The sequence below is a fragment of the Oncorhynchus mykiss genome, chromosome 11, assembly GCF_013265735.2.
Source record: "Oncorhynchus mykiss isolate Arlee chromosome 11, USDA_OmykA_1.1, whole genome shotgun sequence".
NCBI lineage: Eukaryota > Metazoa > Chordata > Actinopteri > Salmoniformes > Salmonidae > Oncorhynchus > Oncorhynchus mykiss.
This window is the reverse complement of record NC_048575.1, coordinates 6044627-6071252: the sequence shown is the minus strand read 5'-3', so window position 1 is coordinate 6071252 and position 26626 is coordinate 6044627. Positions and strand designations below refer to the sequence as shown.

Genomic DNA, 26626 nt, shown 5'->3' with positions numbered 1-26626 from the left:
GAGAAGAGATGGAGAGAGAATATATGGAGCGAGATGGAGAGATTTAATTGTATCTATTTTACCAGGTAAATTGACTGAAAAAAACATTGTAATTTACAGCAACAACCTGGGGAATAGTTACAGGGGAGAGGAGATGAATGAGCCAATTGTAAACTGGGGATGATTAGGTGAAGTTATGATGGCCAGATTGGGAATATAGCCAGGAGACTGGGGTTAACACCCCTACTCTTACGACAAGTGCTGTGGGATCTTTAGAGACCACAGAGAGTCAGGACACTCGTTTAATGTTCCATCTGAAAGAAGACACTCTACACGGGGCAATGTCCCCAATCACTGCCCTGGGGCATTGGGGTATATATATTTTTAGACCAGAGGAAAGAGTGCCTCCTACTGGCCCTCCAACACCACTTCCAGCATCTGGTCTCCCATCCAGGGACTGACCAGGACCAACCTTGCTTAGCTTCAGAAGCAAGCCAGCAGTGGGATCAAGGCTGCTGGAAAGAGGAAAGATGGAGAGATAAGGAGAGTGATAGATCGTTTGAATACATACATAAGGGATCCAGCTGGTAACGCCGCCATTTTTTAAATAATGAAAATCATCCAAAATAGCACCCTAACAGCTTCAGGGAGAGAGAGAGAGAGGAGAGATGGAGAGAAGGAGAGAGAGAGAGAAATAAGGAGAGAGGTAGAGATGAAGAGAAGGAGAGAGAGGAGAGACGGAGAGAGAAATAAGGAGAGTGGAGAGATGGAGAGAGAGAAGAGAAGGAGAACGAGAAGAGATGTAGAGAAGGAGAGAGAGAAGAGATGGAGAGAGGAGAGAGAGAAGGAGAGAGGAGAGAGAAGAGAGAGATAAAGAGAGAAGGAGAGAGGAGAGAGAGAAGAGATAGAGAGAGGAGAGAAGGAGAGAGAGAGAGACGGAGAGAGCAAGACTCACGTCAACGATTGCGTCACTCAGGTGCCTCTGCTGACGGAAGAGTATGTTGGTTGCCCCGGCAACAAAGCCGCGCACCGTGACATCTGACAGCAGGTGGTGCTGCTGCAAGGCCATGTAGGGCAGGCACAGGTAACCCTGGCAATGGCACACATACAGGTTAAAGGTCACTAATGTATATGTGTGTGTGTGTGTGTGTGTGTGTGTGTGTGTGTGTGTGTGTATAGAGTTAGATCTAGTCAGAGAGAGGACACACTCAACAGCGAGGTTACAGTAACATCATTATATGTTGTTTGTATTGGGTCAATGTTTACCATGGTGTTATGCAACCCTCTGGTGATTAAACTGACTTTTCCCTGCAGGGAGTACTGGAAAAGCAGAGCTCGCATGTGTGTGTGTGTGTGTGTCCTTGTAGTACTGGAAAAGCAGAGCTTGTGTGTGTGTGTGTGTGTGTGTCCTTGTAGTACTGGAAAAGCAGAGCTTGCATGTGTGTGTGTGTGTGTGTGTGTGTGCATCCTTGTAGTACTGGAAAAGCAGAGCTTGCGTGTGTGTGTGTGTGTGTGTGTGTGTGTGTGTGTGTGTGTGTGTGTGTGTGTGTGTGTGTGTGTGTGTGTGTGTGTGTGTGTGTCCTTGTAGTACTGGAAAAGCAGAGCTTGTGTGTGTGTGTGTGTGTGTGTGTGTGTGTGTGTCCTTGTAGTACTGGAAAAGCAGAGCTTGCATGTGTGTGTGTGTGTGTGTGTGTGTGCATCCTTGTAGTACTGGAAAAGCAGAGCTTGCGTGTGTGTGTGTGTGTGTGTGTGTGTGTGTGTGTGTGTGTGTGTGTGTGTGTGTGTGTGTGTCCTTGTAGTACTGGAAAAACTCTTCTCACCCGCTAGTCACCACACCCATGTGTGGGCGCTTTGAAAACGCAAATACCTGACCAACTGACATTTATGGTGGGATTTACTATACATCTACATATAAGAGAATAAATCTAGATATCACCCTGTAACTATAGAGGAACGATCAACCCCCCACCCTGTAACGAAAGAGGAACGATCAACCCCCCACCCTGTAACTAAAGAGGAATGATCCACCCCCACCCTGTAACTAAAGAGGAACGATCCACCCCCACCCTGTAACGAAAGAGGAACGATCAACCCCCCACCCCGTAACTAAAGAGGAACGATCCACCCCCCACCCTGTAACTAAAGAGGAACGATCCACCCCCACCCTGTAACTAAAGAGGAACAATCCACCCCCACCCTGTAACTAAAGAGGAACGATCCACCCCCACCCTGTAACTAAAGAGGAACGATCCACCCCCACCCTGTAACTAAAGAGGAACGATCCACCCCCACCCTGTAACTAAAGAGGAACGATCCACCCCCACCCTGTAACTAAAGAGGAACAATCCACCCCCACCCTGTAACTAAAGAGGAACGATCCACCCCCACCCTGTAACTAAAGAGGAACGATCCACCCCCCACCCTGTAACTAAAGAGGAATGATCCACCCCCACCCTGTAACTAAAGAGGAACGATCCACCCCCCACCCTGTAACTAAAGAGGCACGATCCACCCCCACCCTGTAACTAAAGAGGAACGATCCACCCCCACCCTGTAACTAAAGAGGAACGATCCACCCCCACCCTGTAACTACAGAGGAACGATCCACCCCCACCCTGTAACTAAAGAGGAACGATCCACACCCACCCTGTAACTACAGAGGAACGATCCACTCCCACCCTGTAACTAAAGAGGAATGATCAACCCCCCACCCTGTAACTAAAGAGGAACGATCCACCCCCACCCTGTAACTAAAGAGGAACGATCCACCCCCACCCTATAACTAAAGAGGAACGATCCACCCCCACCCTGTAACTAAAGAGGAACAATCCACCCCCACCCTGTAACTAAAGAGGAACGATCCACCCCCACCCTGTAACTACAGAGGAACGATCAACCCCCACCCTGTAACTAAAGAGGAACGATCCACCCCCACCCTGTAACTAAAGAGGAACGATCCACCCCCACCCTGTAACTAAAGAGGAACGATCCACCCCCACCCTGTAACTAAAGAGGAACGATCCACCCCCACCCTGTAACTAAAGAGGAACGATCCACCCTGTAACTAAAGAGGAACGATCCACCCCCACCCTGTAACTAAAGAGGAACGATCCACCCCCACCCTGTAACTAAAGAGGAACGATCCACCCTGTAACTAAAGAGGAACGATCCACCCCCACCCTGTAACTAAAGAGGAACGATCCACCCTGTAACTAAAGAGGAACGATCAACCCCCACCCTGTAACTAAAGAGGAACGATCCACCCCCACCCTGTAACTAAAGAGGAACGATCCACTCCCCACCCTGTAACTAAAGAGGAATGATCCACCCCCACCCTGTAACTACAGAGGAACAATCCACCCCCACCCTGTAACTAAAGAGGAACGATCCACCCCTACCCTGTAACTACAGAGGAACGATCCACTCCCCACCCTGTAACTAAAGAGGAACGATCCACCCCCACCCTGTAACTAAAGAGGAACGATCCACCCCCACCCTGTAACTAAAGAGGAACGATCCACCCTGTAACTAAAGAGGAACGATCAACCCCCCACCCTGTAACTAAAGAGGAACGATCCACCCCCCACTCTGTAACTAAAGAGGAACGCTAGATCAGTTGGCTGTTGCCATGGCAACACGTAGGTGAATAATTTAAAAAGCAGGTTAAGGTCTCTGTGGATTAGAAACACTGCTAGTTGATTGGTCGACAGTGAGAGAGATCTACAGACGCCGATAAAGATCTTTCTAAGTGTACGCTGAAAGGATCTGTGTTGAGTTGGGTACCTTGGTGAAGATGGCGAGTGGCAGGCCATATTGATCCTCTTCCAGTCCAGACACCAAGCCCTGAGAGACGGCTCCCTGGCCTCCTGGCCCTGCCGACAGGCCCCGGGGCTGCACCGTGATGGGGATACCTGTCTCCAGAACCCCTGAACCCCCCACCTCTGAGTCACTAGTCCCTTCCTCCAAAACACTGGGATCCAGTGTCTCCCAGTCGCTCTCCGAGGAGTCTGGGGAAGTCCGGGAGGGGGGCTTCAGCTGGGTGTTCTCCCTAGCTGGGGTGGAGGTCTCTGGGGAAGGCGATGTCCTCCGTGAAGCCTTCACGATGGAGGTGGTGTGGTCCTCTCCGAAGACCTCCTCCCCCATTAGCTCCACGGTAGCGTTGGTGATGTCAGTGACGGAAACAGAGACCAAGTCCTCTGCCCCAGACCCACAGTCTCCTAGTGTGATCTCCTCGGAGACGCTGCTCTTGGGCCGGTAGTGGGAGGAGTCAGCCAGGCCGTGCTCTATCATACCTAGAGGAAGAAACACAGCATACATGATATCCTGACCTATAGGACTCAACATCACCTTTGACCTTCAGTATGGGGGAAGAAGAATCCAACAACATATGTACAAAATATCACCCATACTCACTATAAAATCACCCATACTCACTATAAAATCACCCATACTTGCGATATCACTCATACTCAAGATATCACCCATACTCACTAATCACCCACTCACCATTTCACCCATACTCAGGTTTCCTAGTGGTTAGAGTGTAGAGGAGGCACGTAGCCTAGTGGTTAGAGTGTAGAGGTGGCAGGTAGCCTAGTGGTTAGAGTGTAGAGGTGGCAGGTAGCCTAGTGGTTAGAGTGTAGAGGAGGCAGGTAGCCTAGTGGTTAGAGTGTAGAGGAGGCAGGTAGCCTAGTGGTTAGAGTGTAGAGGTGGCAGGTAGCCTAGCGGTTAGAGTGTAGAGGCAGCAGGTATCCTAGCGGTTAGAGTGTAGAGGTGGCAGGTAGCCTAGCGGTTAGAGTGTAGAGGTGGCAGGTAGCCTAGCGGTTAGAGTGTAGAGGCAGCAGGTATCCTAGCGGTTAGAGTGTAGAGGTGGCAGGTAGCCTAGTGGTTAGAGTGTAGAGGTGGCAGGTAGCCTAGTGGTTAGAGTGTAGACGTGGCAGGTAGCCTAGTGGTTAGAGTGTAGACGTGGCAGGTAGCCTAGTGGTTAGAGTGTAGAGGTGGCAGGTAGCTTAGTGGTTAGAGTGTAGACGTGGCAGGTAGCCTAGTGGTTAGAGTGTAGACGTGGCAGGTAGCCTAGTGGTTAGAGTGTAGAGGTGGCAGGTAGCCTAGTGGTTAGAGTGTAGACGTGGCAGGTAGCCTAGTGGTTAGAGTGTAGACGTGGCAGGTAGCCTAGTGGTTAGAGTGTAGAGGTGGCAGGGTAGCCTAGTGGTTAGAGTGTAGAGGCGGCAGGGTAGCCTAGTGGTTAGAGTGTAGAGGTGGCAGGTAGCCTAGTGGTTAGAGTGTAGAGGTGGCAGGTAGTCTAGTGGTTAGAGGCGGCAGGTAGCCTAGTGGTTAGAGGCGGCAGGTAGCCTAGTGGTTAGAGTGTAGGGGCGGCAGGTTGCCTAGTGGTTAGAGTAGGAGGCAGGTAGCCTAGTGGTTAGAGTGTAGAAGTGGCAGGTAGCCTAGTGGTTAGAGTGTAGAGGAGGCAGGTAGCCTAGTGGTTAGAGTGTAGAGGTGGCAGGTAGCCTAGTGGTTAGAGTGTGGAGGTGGCAGGTAGCCTAGTGGTTAGAGTGTAGAGGTGGCAGGTAGCCTAGTGGTTAGAGTGTAGAGGTGGCAGGTAGCCTAGTGGTTAGAGTGTAGAGGAGGCAGGTAGCCTAGTGGTTCGAGTGTGGAGGTGGCAGGTAGCCTAGTGGTTAGAGTGTAGAGGTGGCAGGTAGCCTAGTGGTTAGAGTGTAGAGGTGGCAGGTAGCCTAGTGGTTAGAGTGTAGAGGAGGCAGGTAGCCTAGTGGTTAGAGTGTAGAGGTGGCAGGTAGTCTAGTGGTTAGAGTGTAGAGGTGGCAGGTAGCCTAGTGGTTAGAGTGTAGAGGTGGCAGGTAGCCTAGTGGTTAGATCGTTGGACCAGTAACTGAAAGGTTGCTGGATCGGATCCCCGAGCTGACAAGGTAAACTTGTTGTTCTGTCCCTGAACAAGGCAGTTAACCCACTGTTCCCCGGTAGGCCGTCATTGTAAATAAGAATTTGTTCTTAACTGACTTGCCTAGTTAAATAAAGGTTAAATTAAATAAATGTTTAAAAACTACTGTATATAGGGAATAGGGTGCCATTTGAGGCACACAAGTGACTGGTGGACTCTTCTCACCTGGGAACAGAGACAGTACGGTCATCAGAGCTCCTACTAGCCTGTTGACTGGAGACACGTAGAACAGGACCTGAGAGAGAGGGGGCGGGGGGGACGACATACACAGAGTCATCTATGGGGAGATAAAACATCTCCAGGGAACTTATGCTCGTTCTGTCCCTCTTGGGGTATATACAGTGCCTTGCGAAAGTATTCGGCCCCCTTGAACTTTGCGACCTTTTGCCACATTTCAGGCTTCAAACATAAAGATATAAAACTGTATTTTTTTTGTGAAGAATCAACAGCAAGTGGGACACAATCATGAAGTGGAACAACATTTATTGCATATTTCAAACTTTTTTAACAAATCAAAAACTGAAAAATTGGGCGTGCAAAATTATTCAGCCCCTTTACTTTCAGTGCAGCAAACTCTCTCCAGAAGTTCAGTGAGGATCTCTGAATGATCTAATGTTGACCTAAATGACTAATGATGATAAATACAATCCACCTGTGTGTAATCAAGTCTCCGTATAAATGCACCTGCACTGTGATAGTCTCAGAGGTCCGTTAAAAGCGCAGAGAGCATCATGAAGAACAAGGAACACACCAGGCAGGTCCGAGATACTGTTGTGAAGAAGTTTAAAGCCGGATTTGGATACAAAAAGATTTCCCAAGCTTTAAACATCCCAAGGAGCACTGTGCAAGCGATAATATTGAAATGGAAGGAGTATCAGACCACTGCAAATCTACCAAGACCTGGCCGTCCCTCTAAACTTTCAGCTCATACAAGGAGAAGACTGATCAGAGATGCAGCCAAGAGGCCCATGATCACTCTGGATGAACTGCAGAGATCTACAGCTGAGGTGGGAGACTCTGTCCATAGGACAACAATCAGTCATATATTGCACAAATCTGGCCTTTATGGAAGAGTGGCAAGAAGAAAGCCATTTCTTAAAGATATCCAAAAAAAGTGTTGTTTAAAGTTTGCCTCAAGCCACCTGGGAGACACACCAAACATGTGGAAGAAGGTGCTCTGGTCAGATGAAACCAAAATTGAACTTTTTGGCAACAATGCAAAACGTTATGTTTGGCGTAAAAGCAACACAGCTGAACACACCATCCCCACTGTCAAACATGGTGGTGGCAGCATCATGGTTTGGGCCTGCTTTTCTTCAGCAGGGACAGGGAAGATGGTTAAAATTGATGGGAAGATGGATGAAGCCAAATACAGGACCATTCTGGAAGAAAACCTGATGGAGTCTGCAAAAGACCTGAGACTGGGACGGAGATTTGTCTTCCAACAAGACAATGATCCAAAACATAAAGCAAAATCTACAATGGAATGGTTCAAAAATAAACATATCCAGGTGTTAGAATGGCCAAGTCAAAGTCCAGACCTGAATCCAATCGAGAATCTGTGGAAAGAACTGAAAACTGCTGTTCACAAATGCTCTCCATCCAACCTCACTGAGCTCGAGCTGTTTTGCAAGGAGGAATGGGAAAAAAATTCAGTCTCTCGATGTGCAAAACTGATAGAGACATACCCCAAGCGACTTAGAGCTGTAATCGCAGCAAAAGGTGGCGCTACAAAGTATTAACTTAAGGGGGCTGAATAATTTTGCACGCCCAATTTTTCAGTTTTTGATTTGTTAAAAAAGTTTGAAATATCCAATAAATGTCGTTCCACTTCATGATTGTGTCCCACTTGTTGTTGATTCTTCACAACAAAATACAGTTTTATATCTTTATGTTTGAAGCCTGAAATGTGGCAAAAGGTCGCAAAGTTCAAGGGGGCCGAATACTTTCGCAAGACACTGTATATACGATGACTGACGGACGACGTGCTCTCTTGCTGTGAGGTCACTGTGTGTGGTACATGTCATTGGGTTGTGATATGCTGTCGGTGTTAAATCACGTGTTCACCTTCTTCTCCAGCAGAATCAGTTTGAAGAGGATCAGAACCTGGGAGAAAGAGAAAGAAAGAAAGAAAGAAAGAAAGAAAGAAAGAAAGAAAGAAAGAGAGAAAGAGAGAAAGAGAGAAAGAGAGAAAGAAAGAAAGAGAGAAAGAAAGAAAGAGAGAAAGAAAGAAAGAAAGAGAGAAAGAAAGAAAGAAAGAGAGAAAGAAAGAAAGAAAGAGAGAGAGAAAGAAAGAAAGAAAGAAAGAAAGAAAGAAAGAGAGAAAGAGAGAGAGAGAGAGAGAGAGAGAGAGAGAGAGAGAGAGAGAGAGAGAGAGAGAAGGGGAGAGTTAAGGGAAGCAGGTTAATTAAAGCACAACAATTAAACTACAGTCTTTGGCAGATGTTTCCAGGAGGATTTCCCAAATGGCACCCTACTCCGTTTATAGTGCAAGACTTTAAGACCAGATCCCACAGGGAACTGGGCTACCGCTCGTCGGGCTACGGTTCTCTGGGCTATGGTTCTCTGGGCTACGGTTCTCTGGGCTATGGTTCTTCAGGCTACAAGTTCTCTGGGCTACCGCTCGTCGGGCTACGGTTCTCTGGGCTACGGTTCTTCAGGCTACAGTTCTCTGGGCTACCGCTCGTCGGGCTACAGTTCTCTGGGCTACGGTTCTCTGGGCTACGGTTCTCTGGGCTACGGTTCTCTGGGCTACAGTTCTCTGGGCTACAGTTCTCTGGGCTACAGTTCTCTGGGCTACGGTTCTCTGGGGCTCTGGTCAAAAGTAGTGCACTATATAGGGAATAGGGTGCCATTTGGGACTCATGTTAAACCTTTACAAGTCATCTGCTTGCCTCAAAACACATGAAATGTACCTTGTGTCGAAAGTGCAGTATTAAATCTCTTGGTGACATACCTGTCGGGAGAGAATGTGAAGAATGTGAAATTTGCCTCAAGGAGGACATTTCTATCACACGTGTGAATATGTGTCCCAAATTACACCCCCATTCCCTATAGAGGGTAATACTTTTGACCAGAGCTCCATGGGCCCTACATAGGAAATAGGGAGCCATTTTGGATGCCAGCTGAGTGCTCAACGTCGTGAGAGAAGACCTTGAAAAGATGCGCCTGTTTCTGTAAGCTGGGTTTATCACCATAACAAGTGGCTCAATAGTCACATGTGACAGACATATTTCTGCAGCTAATCTAGGACATGTTAGAGGTCTACAACAATAGACACCTGATTACCCCACAGATGACCAGGGCCTATAGCCTAATGCAGGGCCTAAAGCCTAACGCAGGGCCTAAAGCAGGGCCTAAAGCAGGGCCTAAAGCCTAACGCAGGGCCTAAAGCAGGGCCTAAAGCCTAAAGCAGGGCCTAAAGCCTAACGCAGGGCCTAAAGCAGGGCCTAAAGCCTAAAGCAGGGCCTAAAGCAGGGCCTAAAGCAGGGCCTAAAGCAGGGCCTAAAGCCTAAAGCAGGGCCTAAAGCAGGGCCTAAAGCCTAAAGCAGGGCCTAAAGCAGGGTCTAAAGCAGGGCCTAAAGCAGGGCCTAAAGCAGGGCCTAAAGCCTAAAGCAGGGCCTAAAGCCTAAAGCAGGGTCTAAAGCCTAAAGCAGGGTCTAAAGCAGGGCCTAAAGCAGGGCCTAAAGCCTAAAGCAGGGCCTAAAGCATGGCCTAAAGCCTAAAGCAGGGTCTAAAGCAGGGCCTAAAGCAGGGCCTAAAGCAGGGCCTAAAGCCTAAAGCAGGGCCTAAAGCCTAATGAAGGCACTATGAAGGGTCTATAGCAGGGCACTATGAAGGGTCTATAGCAGGGCACTATGACGGGTCTATAGCAGGGCACTATGACGGGTCTATAGCAGGGCACTATGACGGGTCTATAGCAGGGCACTATGAAGGGTCTATAGCAGGGCACTATGACGGGTCTATAGCAGGGCACTATGAAGGGTCTATAGCAGGGCACTATGACGGGTCTATAGCAGGGCACTATGAAGGGTCTATAGCAGGGCACTATGAAGGGTCTATAGCAGGGCACTATGACGGGTCTATAGCAGGGCACTATGACGGGTCTATAGCAGGGCACTATGACGGGTCTATAGCAGGGCACTATGAAGGGTCTATAGCAGGGCACTATGACGGGTCTATAGCAGGGCACTATGACGGGTCTATAGCAGGGCACTATGACGGGTCTATAGCAGGGCACTATGAAGGGTCTATAGCAGGGCACTATGACGGGTCTATAGCAGGGCACTATGACGGGTCTATAGCAGGGCAGGGAGAATAGCAGAACAGTTTTACCCAGGAACACTTGGGATCCCTCTAGAGCTGTCCCTCTCAGAGAGCTGTTCATGTGTTCATACAACTCCTACAGATGGAGAGAAAGAGAGAGAGAAAGAGGGGGGAGAAAGAGGAGGGGTTCTGAGTTCAATGTTCCACAAACGCGTGAGGGTACACATCATAGAATAAAGTCATTAAAGACTTTGGTGATTAAACATCTGACTGTGAAAGAGAGCTGACTGGAAACACTCACCTTCAATATCGAAATCTGTGAGAAGTCTTTCTCCTCAAAGTAGGCGTGTGTGATGAGCTGCAGTTTAGCTTGGAGGAGACCGTACAGAGGCTGGGGAAGAAGGACATCATTGACTCAGTGAAGGGTCCTCACCAGGCGTCTATAATTCAAACTGAATAATGGCTGATTTCACCAATGTGCAACTTCACTGAGCTATATTTCATTTTGATTCCAGGAGGAGGCTGTCCACTGACCCAGGGGGTCATAGTGGGCTGGGGGTCGTAGGGACAGAGAGGAGGCTGTCCACTGACCCAGGGGTCATAGAGGGCGTACGGACAGAGAGGAGGCTGTCCACTGACCCAGGGGTCATAGAGGGCTGGGGGCCTACGGACAGAGAGGAGGCTGTCCACTGACCCAGGGGTCATCGGGGGCGTACGGACAGAGAGGAGGCTGTCCACTGACCCAGGGGTCATAGAGGGCTGGGGGTCGTAGGGACAGAGAGGAGGCTGTCCACTGACCCAGGGGTCATCGGGGGCCTACGGACAGAGAGGAGGCTGTCCACTGACCCAGGGGTCATAGAGGGCTGGGGGCCTACGGACAGAGAGGAGGCTGTCCACTGACCCAGGGGGTCATAGAGGGCTGGGGGCCTACGGACAGAGAGGAGGCTGTCCACTGACCCAGGGGGTCATAGTGGGCTGGGGGTCGTAGGGACAGAGAGGAGGCTGTCCACTGACCCAGGGGTCATAGAGGGCTGGGGGTCGTAGGGACAGAGAGGAGGCTGTCCACTGACCCAGGGGTCACAGAGGGCCGGGGGCCTACGGACAGAGAGGAGGCTGTCCACTGACCCAGGGGGTCATAGTGGGCTGGGGGTCGTAGGGACAGAGAGGAGGCTGTCCACTGACCCAGGGGTCATAGAGGGCTGGGGGCCTACGGACAGAGAGGAGGCTGTCCACTGACCCAGGGGTCATAGAGGGCTGGGGGTCGTAGGGACAGAGAGGAGGCTGTCCACTGACCCAGGGGTCATAGAGGGCTGGGGGCCTACGGTCAGAGAGGAGGCTGTCCACTGACCCAGGGGTCATAGAGGGCTGGGGGCCTACGGACAGGGAGGAGGCTGTCCACTGACCCAGGGGTCACAGAGGGCCGGGGACCTACGGGCAGAGAGGAGGCTGTCCACTGACCCAGGGGTCATAGAGGGCTGGGGGCCTACGGACAGGGAGGAGGCTGTCCACTGACCCAGGGGGTCATAGAGGGCGTACGGACAGAGAGGAGGCTGTCCACTGACCCAGGGGTCACAGAGGGCCGGGGGCGTAGGGACAGAGAGGAGGCTGTCCACTGACCCAGGGGTCATAGAGGGCTGGGGGTCGTAGGGACAGAGAGGAGGCTGTCCACTGACCCAGGGGTCATAGAGGGCTGGGGGTCGTACGGACAGAGAGGAGGCTGTCCACTGACCCAGGGGGTCATAGTGGGCTGGGGGTCGTAGGGACAGAGAGGAGGCTGTCCACTGACCCAGGGGTCATAGAGGGCTGGGGGCCTACGGACAGGGAGGAGGTTGTCCACTGACCCAGGGGTCATAGAGGGCTGGGGGCCTACGGACAGGGAGGAGGCTGTCCACTGACCCAGGGTTCAAAGAGGGCCGGGGGCCTACGGGCAGAGAGGAGGCTGTCCACTGACCCAGGGGTCATAGAGGGCTGGGGGCCTACGGACAGGGAGGAGGCTGTCCACTGACCCAGGGGGTCATAGAGGGCGTACGGACAGAGAGGAGGCTGTCCACTGACCCAGGGGTCACAGAGGGCCGGGGGCGTACGGACAGAGAGGAGGCTGTCCACTGACCCAGGGGTCATAGAGGGCTGGGGGTCGTAGGGACAGAGAGGAGGCTGTCCACTGACCCAGGGGTCATCGGGGGCCTACGGGCAGAGAGGAGGCTGTCCACTGATCCAGGGGTCACAGAGGGCCGGGGGCGTACGGACAGAGAGGAGGCTGTCCACTGACCCAGGGGTCATAGAGGGCTGGGGGCCTACGGTCAGAGAGGAGGCTGTCCACTGACCCAGGGGTCATAGAGGGCTGGGGGCCTACGGACAGGGAGGAGGCTGTCCACTGACCCAGGGGTCACAGAGGGCCGGGGGCCTACGGGCAGAGAGGAGGCTGTCCACTGACCCAGGGGTCATAGAGGGCTGGGGGCCTACGGACAGGGAGGAGGCTGTCCACTGACCCAGGGGGTCATAGAGGGCGTACGGACAGAGAGGAGGCTGTCCACTGACCCAGGGGTCACAGAGGGCCGGGGGCGTAGGGACAGAGAGGAGGCTGTCCACTGACCCAGGGGTCATAGAGGGCTGGGGGTCGTAGGGACAGAGAGGAGGCTGTCCACTGACCCAGGGGTCATAGAGGGCTGGGGGTCGTAGGGACAGAGAGGAGGCTGTCCACTGACCCAGGGGTCATCGGGGGCCTACGGGCAGAGAGGAGGCTGTCCACTGATCCAGGGGTCACAGAGGGCCGGGGGCGTACGGACAGAGAGGAGGCTGTCCACTGACCCAGGGGTCATAGAGGGCTGGGGGCCTACGGTCAGAGAGGAGGCTGTCCACTGACCCAGGGGTCATAGAGGGCTGGGGGCCTACGGACAGGGAGGAGGCTATCCACTGACCCAGGGGTCACAGAGGGCTGGGGGCCTACGGACAGGGAGGAGGCTGTCCACTGACCCAGGGGGTCATAGAGGGCTGGGGGTCGTAGGGACAGAGAGGAGGCTGTCCACTGACCCAGGGGTCATAGAGGGCTGGGGGTCGTAGGGACAGAGAGGAGGCTGTCCACTGACCCAGGGGTCATCGGGGGCCGGGGGCCTACGGACAGAGAGGAGGCTGTCCACTAACCCAGGGGGTCATAGAGGGCTGGGGGTCGTAGGGACAGAGAGGAGGCTGTCCACTGACCCAGGGGTCATAGAGGGCTGGGGGTCGTAGGGACAGAGAGGAGGCTGTCCACTGACCCAGGGGTCACAGAGGGCTGGGGGCCTACGGACAGGGAGGAGGCTGTCCACTGACCCAGGGGGTCATAGAGGGCTGGGGGTCGTAGGGACAGCGAGGAGGCTGTCCACTGACCCAGGGGTCATCGGGGGCCGGGGGCCTACGGACAGAGAGGAGGCTGTCCACTGACCCAGGGGGTCATAGAGGGCTGGGGGTCGTAGGGACAGAGGGGAGGCTGTCCACTGACCCAGGGGTCATAGAGGGCTGGGGGTCATAGGGACAGAGAGGAGGCTGTCCACTGACCCAGGGGTCATAGAGGGCTGGGGGTCGTAGGGACAGAGAGGAGGCTGTCCACTGACCCAGGGGTCATAGAGGGCCGGGGGCCTACGGTCAGAGAGGAGGCTGTCCACTGACCCAGGGGTCATAGAGGGCTGGGGGTCGTAGGGACAGAGAGGAGGCTGTCCACTGACCCAGGGGTCATAGAGGGCCGGGGGCCTATGGACAGAGAGGAGGCTGTCCACTGACCCAGGGGTCATAGAGGGCGTACGGACAGAGAGGAGGCTGTCCACTGACCCAGGGGTCATAGAGGGCTGGGGGTCGTAGGGACAGAGAGGAGGCTGTCCACTGACCCAGGGGTTATAGAGGGCTGGGGGTCGTAAGGACAGAGAGGAGGCTGTCCACTGACCATGGGGTCATAGAGGGCTGGGGGTCGTAGGGACAGAGAGGAGGCTGTCCACTGACCCAGGGGTCATAGAGGGCGTACGGACAGAGAGGAGGCTGTCCACTGACCCAGGGGTCATAGAGGGCTGGGGGTCGTAGGGACAGAGAGGAGGCTGTCCACTGACCCAGGGGTTATAGAGGGCTGGGGGTCGTAGGGACAGAGAGGAGGCTGTCCACTGATCCAGGGGTCATAGAGGGCTGGGGGCGTACGGACAGGGAGGAGGCTGTCCACTGACCCAGGGGTTATAGAGGGCTGGGGGTCGTAGGGACAGAGAGGAGGCTGTCCACTGACCATGGGATCATAGAGGGCTGGGGGTCGTAGGGACAGAGAGGAGGCTGTCCACTGACCATGGGGTCATAGAGGGCTGGGGGTCGTAGGGACAGAGAGGAGGCTGTCCACTGACCCAGGGGTCATAGAGGGCGTACGGACAGAGAGGAGGCTGTCCACTGACCCAGGGGTCACAGAGGGCCGGGGGCGTAGGGACAGAGAGGAGGCTGTCCACTGACCCAGGGGTCATAGAGGGCTGGGGGCCTACGGACAGGGAGGAGGCTGTCCACTGACCCAGGGGTCACAGGGCTGGGGGCCTACGGACAGGGAGGAGGCTGTCCACTGACCCAGTGGGTCATAGAGGGCTGGGGGTCGTAGGGACAGAGAGGAGGCTGTCCACTGACCCAGGGGTCATCGGGGGCCGGGGGCCTACGGACAGAGAGGAGGCTGTCCACTGACCCAGGGGGTCATAGAGGGCTGGGGGTCGTAGGGACAGAGAGGAGGCTGTCCACTGACCCAGGGGTCATAGAGGGCTGGGGGTCGTAGGGACAGAGAGGAGGCTGTCCACTGACCCAGGGGTCATAGAGGGCTGGGGGTCGTAGGGACAGAGAGGAGGCTGTCCACTGACCCAGGGGTCATAGAGGGCCGGGGGCCTACGGTCAGAGAGGAGGCTGTCCACTGACCCAGGGGTCATAGAGGGCTGGGGGTCGTAGGGACAGAGAGGAGGCTGTCCACTGACCCAGGGGTTATAGAGGGCTGGGGGTCGTAGGGACAGAGAGGAGGCTGTCCACTGACCATGGGGTCATAGAGGGCTGGGGGTCGTAGGGACAGAGAGGAGGCTGTCCACTGACCCAGGGGTCATAGAGGGCGTACGGACAGAGAGGAGGCTGTCCACTGACCCAGGGGTCATAGAGGGCTGGGGGTCGTAGGGACAGAGAGGAGGCTGTCCACTGGCCCAGGGGTCATAGAGGGCTGGGGGTCGTAGGGACAGAGAGGAGGCTGTCCACTGGCCCAGGGGTCACAGTCTGACTTTTCATAGAGCGATCCCCACCCCTCTCTCCCTCTTTGTCACATCAGGACACTCACCACTCCACTGAGGACACACACACACACAGACACAGACACTCACCACTCGACTGAGGACACACACACACACAGACACAGACACTCACCACTCGACTGAGGACACACACACACAGACACTCACCACTCGACTGAGGACATACACTCACCAGTTGACTGAGAACACACACACTCTTCTGGACCGTCTCCCTGGTGACGTCAGCCAGACGGACCTTCAGGGACTGAAAAAGAAAAACAACAAAACACTGATGACATGTCAGGAAACAGTCAGGAAACAGTCAGGAAACAGTCAGGAAACAGCCAGGAAACAGACAGGAAACAGACAGGAAACAGTCAGGAAATAGTCAGGAAACAGTCAGGAAACATAACCACCGAGAAATGAGTAGAGACTCATGGTAGACCATGCTGGTAGAGAGACTCTACTCTATAGACCAGCTGGTAGAGACTCTACTCTGTAGACCAGCTGGTAGAGAGACTCTACTATGTAGACCAGCTGGTAGAGAGACTCTACTCTATAGACCAGCTGGTAGAGAGACTCTACTCTGTAGACCAGCTGGTAGAGAGACTCTACTCTGTAGACCAGCTGGTAGAGAGACTCTACTCTGTAGACCAGCTGGTAGAGAGACTCTACTCTGTAGACCAGCTGGTAGAGAGACTCTACTCTGTAGACCAGCTGGTAGAGAGACTCCACTCTGTAGACCAGCTGGTAGAGAGACTCTACTCTGTAGACCAGCTGGTAGAGAGACTCTACTCTGTAGACCAGCTGGTAGAGACTCTACTCTGTAGACCAGCTGGTAGAGACTCTACTCTGTAGACCAGCTGGTAGAGAGACTCTACTCTGTAGACCAGCTGGTAGAGAGACTCTACTCTGTAGACCAGCTGGTAGAGAGACTCTACTCTGTCGACCAGCTGGTAGAGACTCTACTCTGTAGACCAGCTGGTAGAGACTCTACTCTGTAGACCAGCTGGTAGAGACTCTACTCTGTAGACCAGCTGGTAGAGACTCTACTCTGTAGACCAGCTGGTAAAAACATGAGGGGGAACCAACCTTAGCTTCTATTTGGCGATAGCAGGAGACTCCGTACACACACTTCACATCTGCTCCAGCGAGAGGAGGGAGGTGGAAGAACACGGTGTCTGAGAAACAACAAAACAACAAATCACATCATTAGCCGCTATTTTCCAGGAATGGTCCACCTGCAATAACATGCGTTTGTTTTCACCAGTGCACTGCCTGTAAGTCGCTCCAGATAAGAGAGTTATACAACTCTCTCTGATCTCAGATCCGTCGTAACGTGGTCCTTAGTTAATTAGCCAACAAAAAAACAAAGAACGGAAACAGCAATTTCAGCACTAGCAAATGAATTACACATTAAGAAGTGAGAATCTGTTGTTTGTAGCGACCGAAAGACGACTCTGAAAATCACCTTGTTATCTTCCCTCTGTTGTTGTACTCAGCACCAAAACATCGTTAGCCTCACAGACCGGTATATAATTACTGTCAAATGTTTGAAAATCACAACCTCCATAAACTGATGGGATGGAAGGAGGAGCACGTGATTCCAAACAGTGGCAGTTATTATTACGGCTACATAAGGCTACATAAGGTTACATAAGGCTGCATAAGGCTACATAAGGCTACATAAGGCTACATAAGGCTACATGTGGATGTATACGAGGATCTGTGGAAATGTCAGTCAATTAGATCAGAGAATCTGGGGTTCTGACTTGGATCAGGAGGCCAGTGGCCATGACGACGGTAAGAGACGGAGTGTTTTTTTTTCTAATGTTGCTAAGGCATCCTCCCTCTCAGAGCTAGGACCCGTCTCCGTGACTGTAACCAAGGACCCGTCTCCGTGACTGCAACCAAGGACCCGTCTCCGTGACTGCAACCAAGGACCCGTCTCCGTGACTGTAACCAACGACCCGTCTCCGTGACTGTAACCAACGACCCGTCTCCGTGACTGTAACCAAGGACCCGTCTCCGTGACTGTAACCAAGGACCCGTCTCCGTGACAGCAACCAAGGCCAGAGACAGGTCGGGGCAGACAGACTGGACGGCACAGTGCAGCTAGCTCTGGTCCAGGGCGTTACTCGCGGCTCGCTGACCCTGAGCCTTTAGCGTCAGCAAGCAGCATGTAACACCCTGGACCAGAGCAACAGCACAGCCAAAGGACACATGAAGAGCCACACAGCTGTAGTCTACTAGCTTCCTCTCCTCAGCAGCAGGATGCACTGCCCTGCTCTACTCCAATGAACTGTGCCATCCCATGCATGAGTCTGTCTCATGTTGCCCGTTGCTCCTGTAGCCCGACTGCACTGCAGTGACTCACTCCCTAATCAAAATGTACTGCGTCGGTGGGGTTAATGCACCCGGCCAACAAGCAGCCAGTGAATCACTCACAGACGACACTACAGGGCCTACAGTGTAAAACATGGACTAGGTGAGGACTTGTACAGTTCCAGAGATGATTTCAAATCTGGTTCTACACATACCGGAGTGCAGTTAAACTAATCATTTTTACTAATACATATGTATAACACAGACTTCATTTCTATAATATTGTTCAGCTTTCTTATCTTACTAGGCCTATCCGTTATATATCCTTGAAAGAGGATGTGTTGCAAAATATTACTGTGAATCGAGTCCACTCCCTCCGTCTGTACTGCTTAACGACAGCACCGGGTCAAGTAGCAGACCAAAAGGAAAAATCAGATCACATGATGAGTGAGTGCTGACTGGCTAACGGCCCGGCCTGTTGGCCTCAGTGACATCATGAACAACAGAAGGAGGCTTGCCAAGATGGAGGGCCTCAAGGCAACATTACCCTGCAGAACAACAACAGTCACACGCTGCACCACAGCTAGTCTATATGACCTAACTAGCTTTAAAAAAAATAAAAAACTCATTTCCAACATGACTTCCTGCTGATTTCACATACTAACATGAGCACTGCAGTAGCCCGGTTCGGCTAAGCCAAACATGATGACAAAGCTGTTCATTTTTACATGTTTAAATTGTATTATTATTTTTTACCCACTTTTTCGTGGTTTCCAATTGTTAGTAGTTACTATCTTTTAAACTGTCAGGAGCGGTGTAGTAACACAGGAAGGAGAGGTGGAAAGATGGAAAGACAAAAAGAGGAAGTATCTGGTTGTGTCCCAAATTGCACCCTATGGGCCCTGGTCAAAAGGTAGTGCACTATAAAAGGAAGTGTGCCATTTGGTTTTTATGTAAAGGTCAGGGGGTCAGGGTGTTATGTACCTTCTTGGTAGTTGTGTGCTCCGTCAGGCAGGGTTAAGGGTCAGGGTAAAGGTCAGGGGTCAGGGTGTTATGTACCTTCTTGGTAGTTGTGTGCTCCGTCAGGCAGGGTTAAGGGTCAGGGTAAAGGTCAGGGTGTTATGTACCTTCTTGGTAGTTGTGTGCTCCGTCAGGCAGGGTTAAGGGTCAGGGTAAAGGTCAGGGGTCAGGGTGTTATGTACCTTCTTGGTAGTTGTGTGCTCCGTCAGGCAGGGTTAAGGGTCAGGGTAAAGGTCACGGGTCAGGGTGTTTATGTACCTTCTTGGTAGTTGTGTGCTCCGTCAGGCAGGGTTAAGGGTCAAGGTAAAGGTCAGGGGTCAGGGTGTTTATGTACCTTCTTGGTAGTTGTGTGCTCCGTCAGGCAGGGTTAAGGGTCAGGGTAAAGGTCAGGGGTCAGGGTGTTATGTACCTTCTTGGTAGTTGTGTGCTCCGTCAGGCAGGGCAAGGAAAGGCAGGTACTTCCACTCCTCAGGCAGGTTGTTGCTGTCATGGCCCTCCTCAGGGATGAGGGGAGGGTAGGAGTATTCCACCTGGGGAAGAGAGAGAAAACACTGCAGATGTCAGCACCCAGAAACCAGCACCTAGAAACCAGCACCCAGAAACCAGCACCCAGAAACCAGCACCCAGAAACCAGCACCCAGCACCCAGAAACCAGCACCCAGAAACCAGCTCCCAGAAACCAGCACCTAGAAACCAGCACCCAGAAACCAGCACCCAGAAACCAGCACCCAGAAACCAGCACCCAGAAACCAGCACCCAGAAACCAGCACCCAGAAACCAGCACCTAGAAACCTTCACCCAGAAACCAGCACCCACGATCCATCCTACTAACCTACACACACAGTTAAAAAGCTATCCATCTTACCCATGGAACAGATTGGCTCAGCATAGGCCTGGGAGTAGCTAAAATGACTCAACTAGAAAGCAAGTCTGTCTTTATTCAGCTAGTCATGATTTAATATTCTGTTTTACTCCTGGGGCTTAAAATAAGACAGGGAAAATATGAGATCACACAGTCAGAACAACACGAGGGAGTGTAGAGTCAGGACAACACGAGGGAGGGAGTGTAGAGTCAGGAAAACATGAGGGAGGGAGTGTAGAGTCAGGACAACACACGGGAGGGAGTGTAGAGTCAGGACAACACGAGGGAGGGAGTGTAGAGTCAGGACAACACGAGGGAGGGAGTGTAGATTCAGGACAACACGAGGGAGGGAGTGTAGAGTCAGGACAACACGAGGGAGGGAGTGTAGAGTCAGGACAACACGAGGGAGGGCGTGTAGAGTCAGGACAACACGAGGGAGGGAGTGTAGAGTCAGGACAACACGAGGGAGGGAGTGTAGAGTCAGGACAACACGAGGGAGGGAGTGTAGAGTCAGGACAACACGAGGGAGGGAGTGTAGAGTCAGGACAACACGAGGGAGGGAGTGTAGAGTCAGGACAACACGAGGGAGGGAGTGTAGAGTCAGGACAACACGAGGGAGGGAGTGTAGAGTCAGGACAACACGAGGGAGTGTAGAGTCAGGACAGCATGAGGGAGGGAGTGTAGAGTCAGGACAACATGCGGGAGTGCGTGGAAGTACATTAGTGTCTAGTTTGAGAAACAGACGCCTCACAAGTCCTCAACTGGCAGCTTCATTAAATAGTACCTGCAAAACACCAGTCTCAACGTCAACAGTGAAGAAACGACTCCGGGATGCTGGCCTTCTAGGGAGAGTTGCAAAGAAAAAGCCATATCTCAGACTGGCCAATAAAAATAAAAGATTAAGATGGGCAAAAGAACACAGACACTGGACAGAGGAACTCTGCCTAGAAGACCAGCATCCCAAGTCGCCTCTTCACTGTTGACGTTGAGACTGGTGTTTTGCAGGTACTATTTAATGAAGCTGCCAGTTGAGGACTTGTGAGGCGTCTGTTTCTCAAAGTAGACACTCCAATGTACTTGTCCTCTGCAGCAGAGGCAACTCTGGGTCTTCCTTTCCTGTGGCGGTCCTCATGAAAGACAGTTTCATCATAGCGCTTGATAGTTTTTACAACGGCACTTTCCTGAAATGTTCCGTATTGACTGACCTTCATGTCTTAAACGTAATGATGGACCGTTGTTTCTCTTTGCTTATTTGAGCTGTTCTTGCCATTATATGGACTTTGTCTCACCAAATAGGGCCATCTTCTGTATACCACCCCTACCTTGTCACAACACAACTGATTGGCTCAAATGCATTAAGGAAATTATTTCCACAATTTAACAAGGCACACCTGTTAATTGAAATGCATTCCAGGTGACTACCTCATGAAGCTGGTTGAGAGAATGCCAAGACTGTGCAAAGCTGTCATCAAGGCAAAGGGTGGCTACTTCGAAGAATCTCAAATGTATTTTGATTTGTTTGACACCTATTTTTGGTTACGACATGATTCCATGTGTTATTTCATAGTTTTGATGTCTTCACTGTTATTCTACAATGTAGAAAATAGTCAAAATGAAGAAAAACCCTTGAATAGGTGTCCAAACTTTTGACTGGTACTGTACTGGTACTGGACTGGTACTGGACTGGTACTGGTACTGTACTGGTACTGTACTGGTACTGGACTGGTACTGGACTGGTACTGGTACTGTACTGGTACTGTACTGGTACTGGTACTGGTACTGTACTGGTACTGTACTGGTACTGGACTGGTACTGGACTGGTACTGGTACTGGACTGGTACTGTACTGGTACTGGTACTGGACTGGTACTGGACTGGTACTGTACTGGTACTGTACTGGTACTGGTACTGTACTGGTACTGCGCTCCTTCACGGTTGCACATTCAGCAAATCCCCATCAGAGGGAGTTCCCTTTGAATCCATTTTCCCATTCACCGTGTTGGTGATGCTGAACTAGCAGAGCCCACTCTGGACAATCCATGTACTTGTTGATTAGTCTGTATTGTTCCAATCAATGTCTTAAAATTAACTCAATTTAAAAAAAGGTACTTTAAAATGAATTGCATTTTAGAATCTAGACATATTCCATATGTCCGAGCACACGACAAGGTGTTGTCACGGTTCACACATCATAGAGTCTGACAGGATAACGACTCCAAGATGTTGTCACGGTTCACACATCATAACAACTCCAAGGTGTTGTCACGGTTCACACATCATAACGACTCCAAGATGTTGTCACGGTTCACACATCATAACGACTCCAAGGTGTTGTCACGGTTCACACATCATAACGACTCCAAGGTGTTGTCACGGTTCACACATCATAACGACTCCAAGGTGTTGTCACGGTTCACACATCATAACGACTCCAAGATGTTGTCACGGTTCACACATCATAACGACTCCAAGGTGTTGTCACGGTTCACACATCATAACGACTCCAAGGTGTTGTCACGGTTCACACATCATAACGACTCCAAGGTGTTGTCACGGTTCACACATCATAACGACTCCAAGGTGTTGTCACGGTTCACACATCATAACGACTCCAAGGTGTTGTCACGGTTCACACATCATAACGACTCCAAGGTGTTGTCACGGTTCACACATCATAACGACTCCAAGGTGTTGTCACGGTTCACACATCATAACGACTCCAAGGTGTTGTCACGGTTCACACATCATAACGACTCCAAGATGTTGTCACGGTTCACACATCATAGAGTCTGACAGGATAACGACTCCAAGGTGTTGTCACGGTTCACACATCATAACGACTCCAAGGTGTTGTCACGGTTCACACATCATAACGACTCCAAGGTGTTGTCACGGTTCACACATCATAACGACTCCAAGGTGTTGTCACGGTTCACACATCATAACGACTCCAAGGTGTTGTCACGGTTCACACATCATAACGACTCCAAGGTGTTGTCACGGTTCACACATCATAACGACTCCAAGGTGTTGTCACGGTTCACACATCATAACGACTCCAAGGTGTTGTCACGGTTCACACATCATAACGACTCCAAGGTGTTGTCACGGTTCACACATCATAACGACCCCAAGATGTTGTCACGGTTCACACATCATAGAGTCTGACAGGATAACGACTCCAAGGTGTTGTCACGGTTCACACATCATAACGACTCCAAGGTGTCGTCACGGTTCACACATCATAACGACTCCAAGGTGTTGTCACGGTTCACACATCATAACGACTCCAAGATGTTGTCACGGTTCACACATCATAACGACTCCAAGGTGTTGTCACGGTTCACACATCATAACGACTCCAAGGTGTTGTCACGGTTCACACATCATAACGACTCCAAGGTGTTGTCACGGTTCACACATCATAACGACTCCAAGGTGTTGTCACGGTTCACACATCATAACGACTCCAAGGTGTTGTCACGGTTCACACATCATAACGACTCCAAGGTGTTGTCACGGTTCACACATCATAACGACTCCAAGGTGTTGTCACGGTTCACACATCATAACGACTCCAAGGTGTTGTCACGGTTCACACATCATAACGACTCCAAGATGTTGTCACGGTTCACACATCATAGAGTCTGACAGGATAACGACTCCAAGGTGTTGTCACGGTTCACACATCATAACGACTCCAAGGTGTTGTCACGGTTCACACATCATAACGACTCCAAGGTGTTGTCACGGTTCACACATCATAACGACTCCAAGGTGTTGTCACGGTTCACACATCATAACGACTCCAAGGTGTTGTCACGGTTCACACATCATAACGACTCCAAGGTGTTGTCACGGTTCACACATCATAACGACTCCAAGGTGTTGTCACGGTTCACACATCATAACGACTCCAAGGTGTTGTCACGGTTCACACATCATAACGACTCCAAGGTGTTGTCACGGTTCACACATCATAACGACTCCAAGATGTTGTCACGGTTCACACATCATAGAGTCTGACAGGATAACGACTCCAAGGTGTTGTCACGGTTCACACATCATAACGACTCCAAGGTGTTGTCACGGTTCACACATCATAACGACTCCAAGGTGTTGTCACGGTTCACACATCATAACGACTCCAAGGTGTTGTCACGGTTCACACATCATAACGACTCCAAGGTGTTGTCACGGTTCACACGTCATAACAACTCCAAGGTGTTGTCACGGTTCACACATCATAACGACTCCAAGGTGTTGTCACGGTTCACACATCATAACGACTCCAAGGTGTTGTCACGGTTCACACATCATAACGACTCCAAGGTGTTGTCACGGTTCACACATCATAACAACTCCAAGGTGTTGTCACGGTTCACACATCATAACGACTCCAAGGTGTTGTCACGGTTCACACATCATAACGACTCCAAGATGTTGTCACGGTTCACACATCATAACAACTCCAAGATGTTGTCACGGTTCACACATCATAACGACTCCAAGATGTTGTCACGGTTCACACATCATAACAACTCCAAGATGTTGTCACGGTTCACACATCATAACGACTCCAAGATGTTGTCACGGTTCACACATCATAACAACTCCAAGGTGTTGTCACGGTTCACACATCATAACGACTCCAAGGTGTTGTCACGGTTCACACATCATAACGACTCCAAGGTGTTGTCACGGTTCACACATCATAACGACTCCAAGATGTTGTCACGGTTCACACATCATAACAACTCCAAGATGTTGTCACGGTTCACACATCATAGAGTCTGACAGGATAACGACTCCAAGATGTTGTCATGGTTCACACATCATAACGACTCCAAGGTGTTGTCACGGTTCACACGTCATAGAGTCTGACAGGATAACGACTCCAAGGTGTTGTCACGGTTCACACGTCATAGAGTCTGACAGGATAACGACTCCAAGGTGTTGTCACGGTTCACACATAACAACTCCAAGGTGTTGTCATGGTTCACACGTCATAGAGTCTGACAGGATAACGACTCCAAGATGTTGTCACGGTTCACACATCATAACGACTCCAAGGTGTTGTCACGGTTCACACGTCATAGAGTCTGACAGGATAACAACTCCAAGATGTTGTCACGGTTCACACATAACAACTCCAAGGTGTTGTCACGGTTCACACATCATAGAGTCTGACAGGATAACGACTCCAAGATGTTGTCACGGTTCACACATCATAACGACTCCAAGGTGTTGTCACGGTTCACACGTCATAGAGTCTGACAGGATAACAACTCCAAGATGTTGTCACGGTTCACACATAACAACTCCAAGGTGTTGTCACGGTTCACACATCATAACGACTCCAAGGTGTTGTCACGGTTCACACGTCATAGAGTCTGACAGGATAACGACTCCAAGATGTTGTCACGGTTCACACATAACAACTCCAAGATGTTGTCACGGTTCACACATCATAACGACTCCAAGGTGTTGTCACGGTTCACACATCATAACGACTCCAAGGTGTTGTCACGGTTCACACATCATAACGACTCCAAGGTGTTGTCACGGTTCACACATCATAACGACTCCAAGGTGTTGTCACGGTTCACACATCATAACGACTCCAAGGTGTTGTCACGGTTCACACGTCAGAGTCTGACAGGATAACGACTCCAAGATGTTGTCACGGTTCACACATCATAGAGTCTGACAGGATAACGACTCCAAGATGTTGTCATGGTTCACACATCATAGAGTCTGACAGGATAACGACTCCAAGATGTTGTCATGGTTCACACATCATAGAGTCTGACAGGATAACGACTCCAAGATGTTGTCATGGTTCACACATCATAGAGTCTGACAGGATAACGACTCCAAGATGTTGTCATGGTTCACACATCATAGAGTCTGACAGGATAACGACTCCAAGATGTTGTCATGGTTCACACATCATAGAGTCTGACAGCATAACGACTCCAAGATGTTGTCATGGTTCACACATCATAGAGTCTGACAGGATAACGACTCCAAGATGTTGTCATGGTTCACACATCATAGAGTCTGACAGGATAACGACTCCAAGATGTTGTCATGGTTCACACATCATAACAACTCCAAGATGTTGTCACGGTTCACACATCATAACGACTCCAAGATGTTGTCATGGTTCACACATCATAGAGTCTGACAGGATAACGACTCCAAGATGTTGTCATGGTTCACACATCATAGAGTCTGACAGCATAACGACTCCAAGATGTTGTCATGGTTCACACATCATAGAGTCTGACAGGATAACGACTCCAAGATGTTGTCATGGTTCACACATCATAGAGTCTGACAGGATAACGACTCCAAGATGTTGTCATGGTTCACACATCATAACAACTCCAAGATGCTGTCACGGTTCACACATTATAGAGTCTGACAGGATAACGACTCCAAGATGTTGTCATGGTTCACACATCATAACAACTCCAAGATGTTGTCACGGTTCACACATCATAACGACTCCAAGATGTTGTCATGGTTCACACATCATAGAGTCTGACAGGATAACGACTCCAAGATGTTGTCACGGTTCACACATCATAGAGTCTGACAGGAGGCATGTACAGGTCTAAAAAAATGACTAAAATCATCATGATTTTCTGAAAAAGTGGTTTGTGATATATATATATATTTTTTTTAAAGAGTAAAAAGCATGTAATGAGAGAATTGTATGTGAGAATTGCCAAGACAACGGGAGATACCTATGCTGACATGGAATGCTGGCTCTATGGTTCCTGACAGAAAGGGTACTTAGAAATAATCTGGAAACAATTTTAGGAGCAGAAACTAAACAGACACTAATACAAATTGAATTGAAGAATAATAATTTGTCCAGTCTGTGGTTGCAGAAGCAGAACAGGCCCTAGCATCTGCTGTTTATTAAAGGCTCATGTGCATGAACATACAACAA

The 26626-nt window shown here is 50.7% G+C and overlaps 1 protein-coding gene across 2 annotated transcripts in view; it reads right to left on the bottom strand.

Annotated features, from left to right (window-relative positions):
* Positions 1-26626, bottom strand: part of LOC110536599 (late secretory pathway protein AVL9 homolog) — a 56557-nt gene that overhangs the window by 27146 nt on the left and 2785 nt on the right. Inside the window, exons 2-11 of one of the 2 annotated variants that reach the window (XM_036934706.1) lie at positions 19211-19331; positions 16549-16637; positions 15650-15721; positions 10500-10589; positions 10268-10334; positions 8848-8888; positions 8000-8038; positions 6098-6167; positions 3763-4271; positions 935-1069 (exon numbers count right to left, since the gene is read on the bottom strand). In XM_036934706.1, coding sequence (XP_036790601.1) covers positions 935-1069; positions 3763-4271; positions 6098-6167; positions 8000-8038; positions 8848-8888; positions 10268-10334; positions 10500-10589; positions 15650-15721; positions 16549-16637; positions 19211-19331 — 1233 coding nt within the window. The remainder of the gene's footprint in view (positions 1-934; positions 1070-3762; positions 4272-6097; positions 6168-7999; positions 8039-8847; positions 8889-10267; positions 10335-10499; positions 10590-15649; positions 15722-16548; positions 16638-19210; positions 19332-26626) is intronic. The other variant, XM_036934707.1, reaches the window with a different exon arrangement.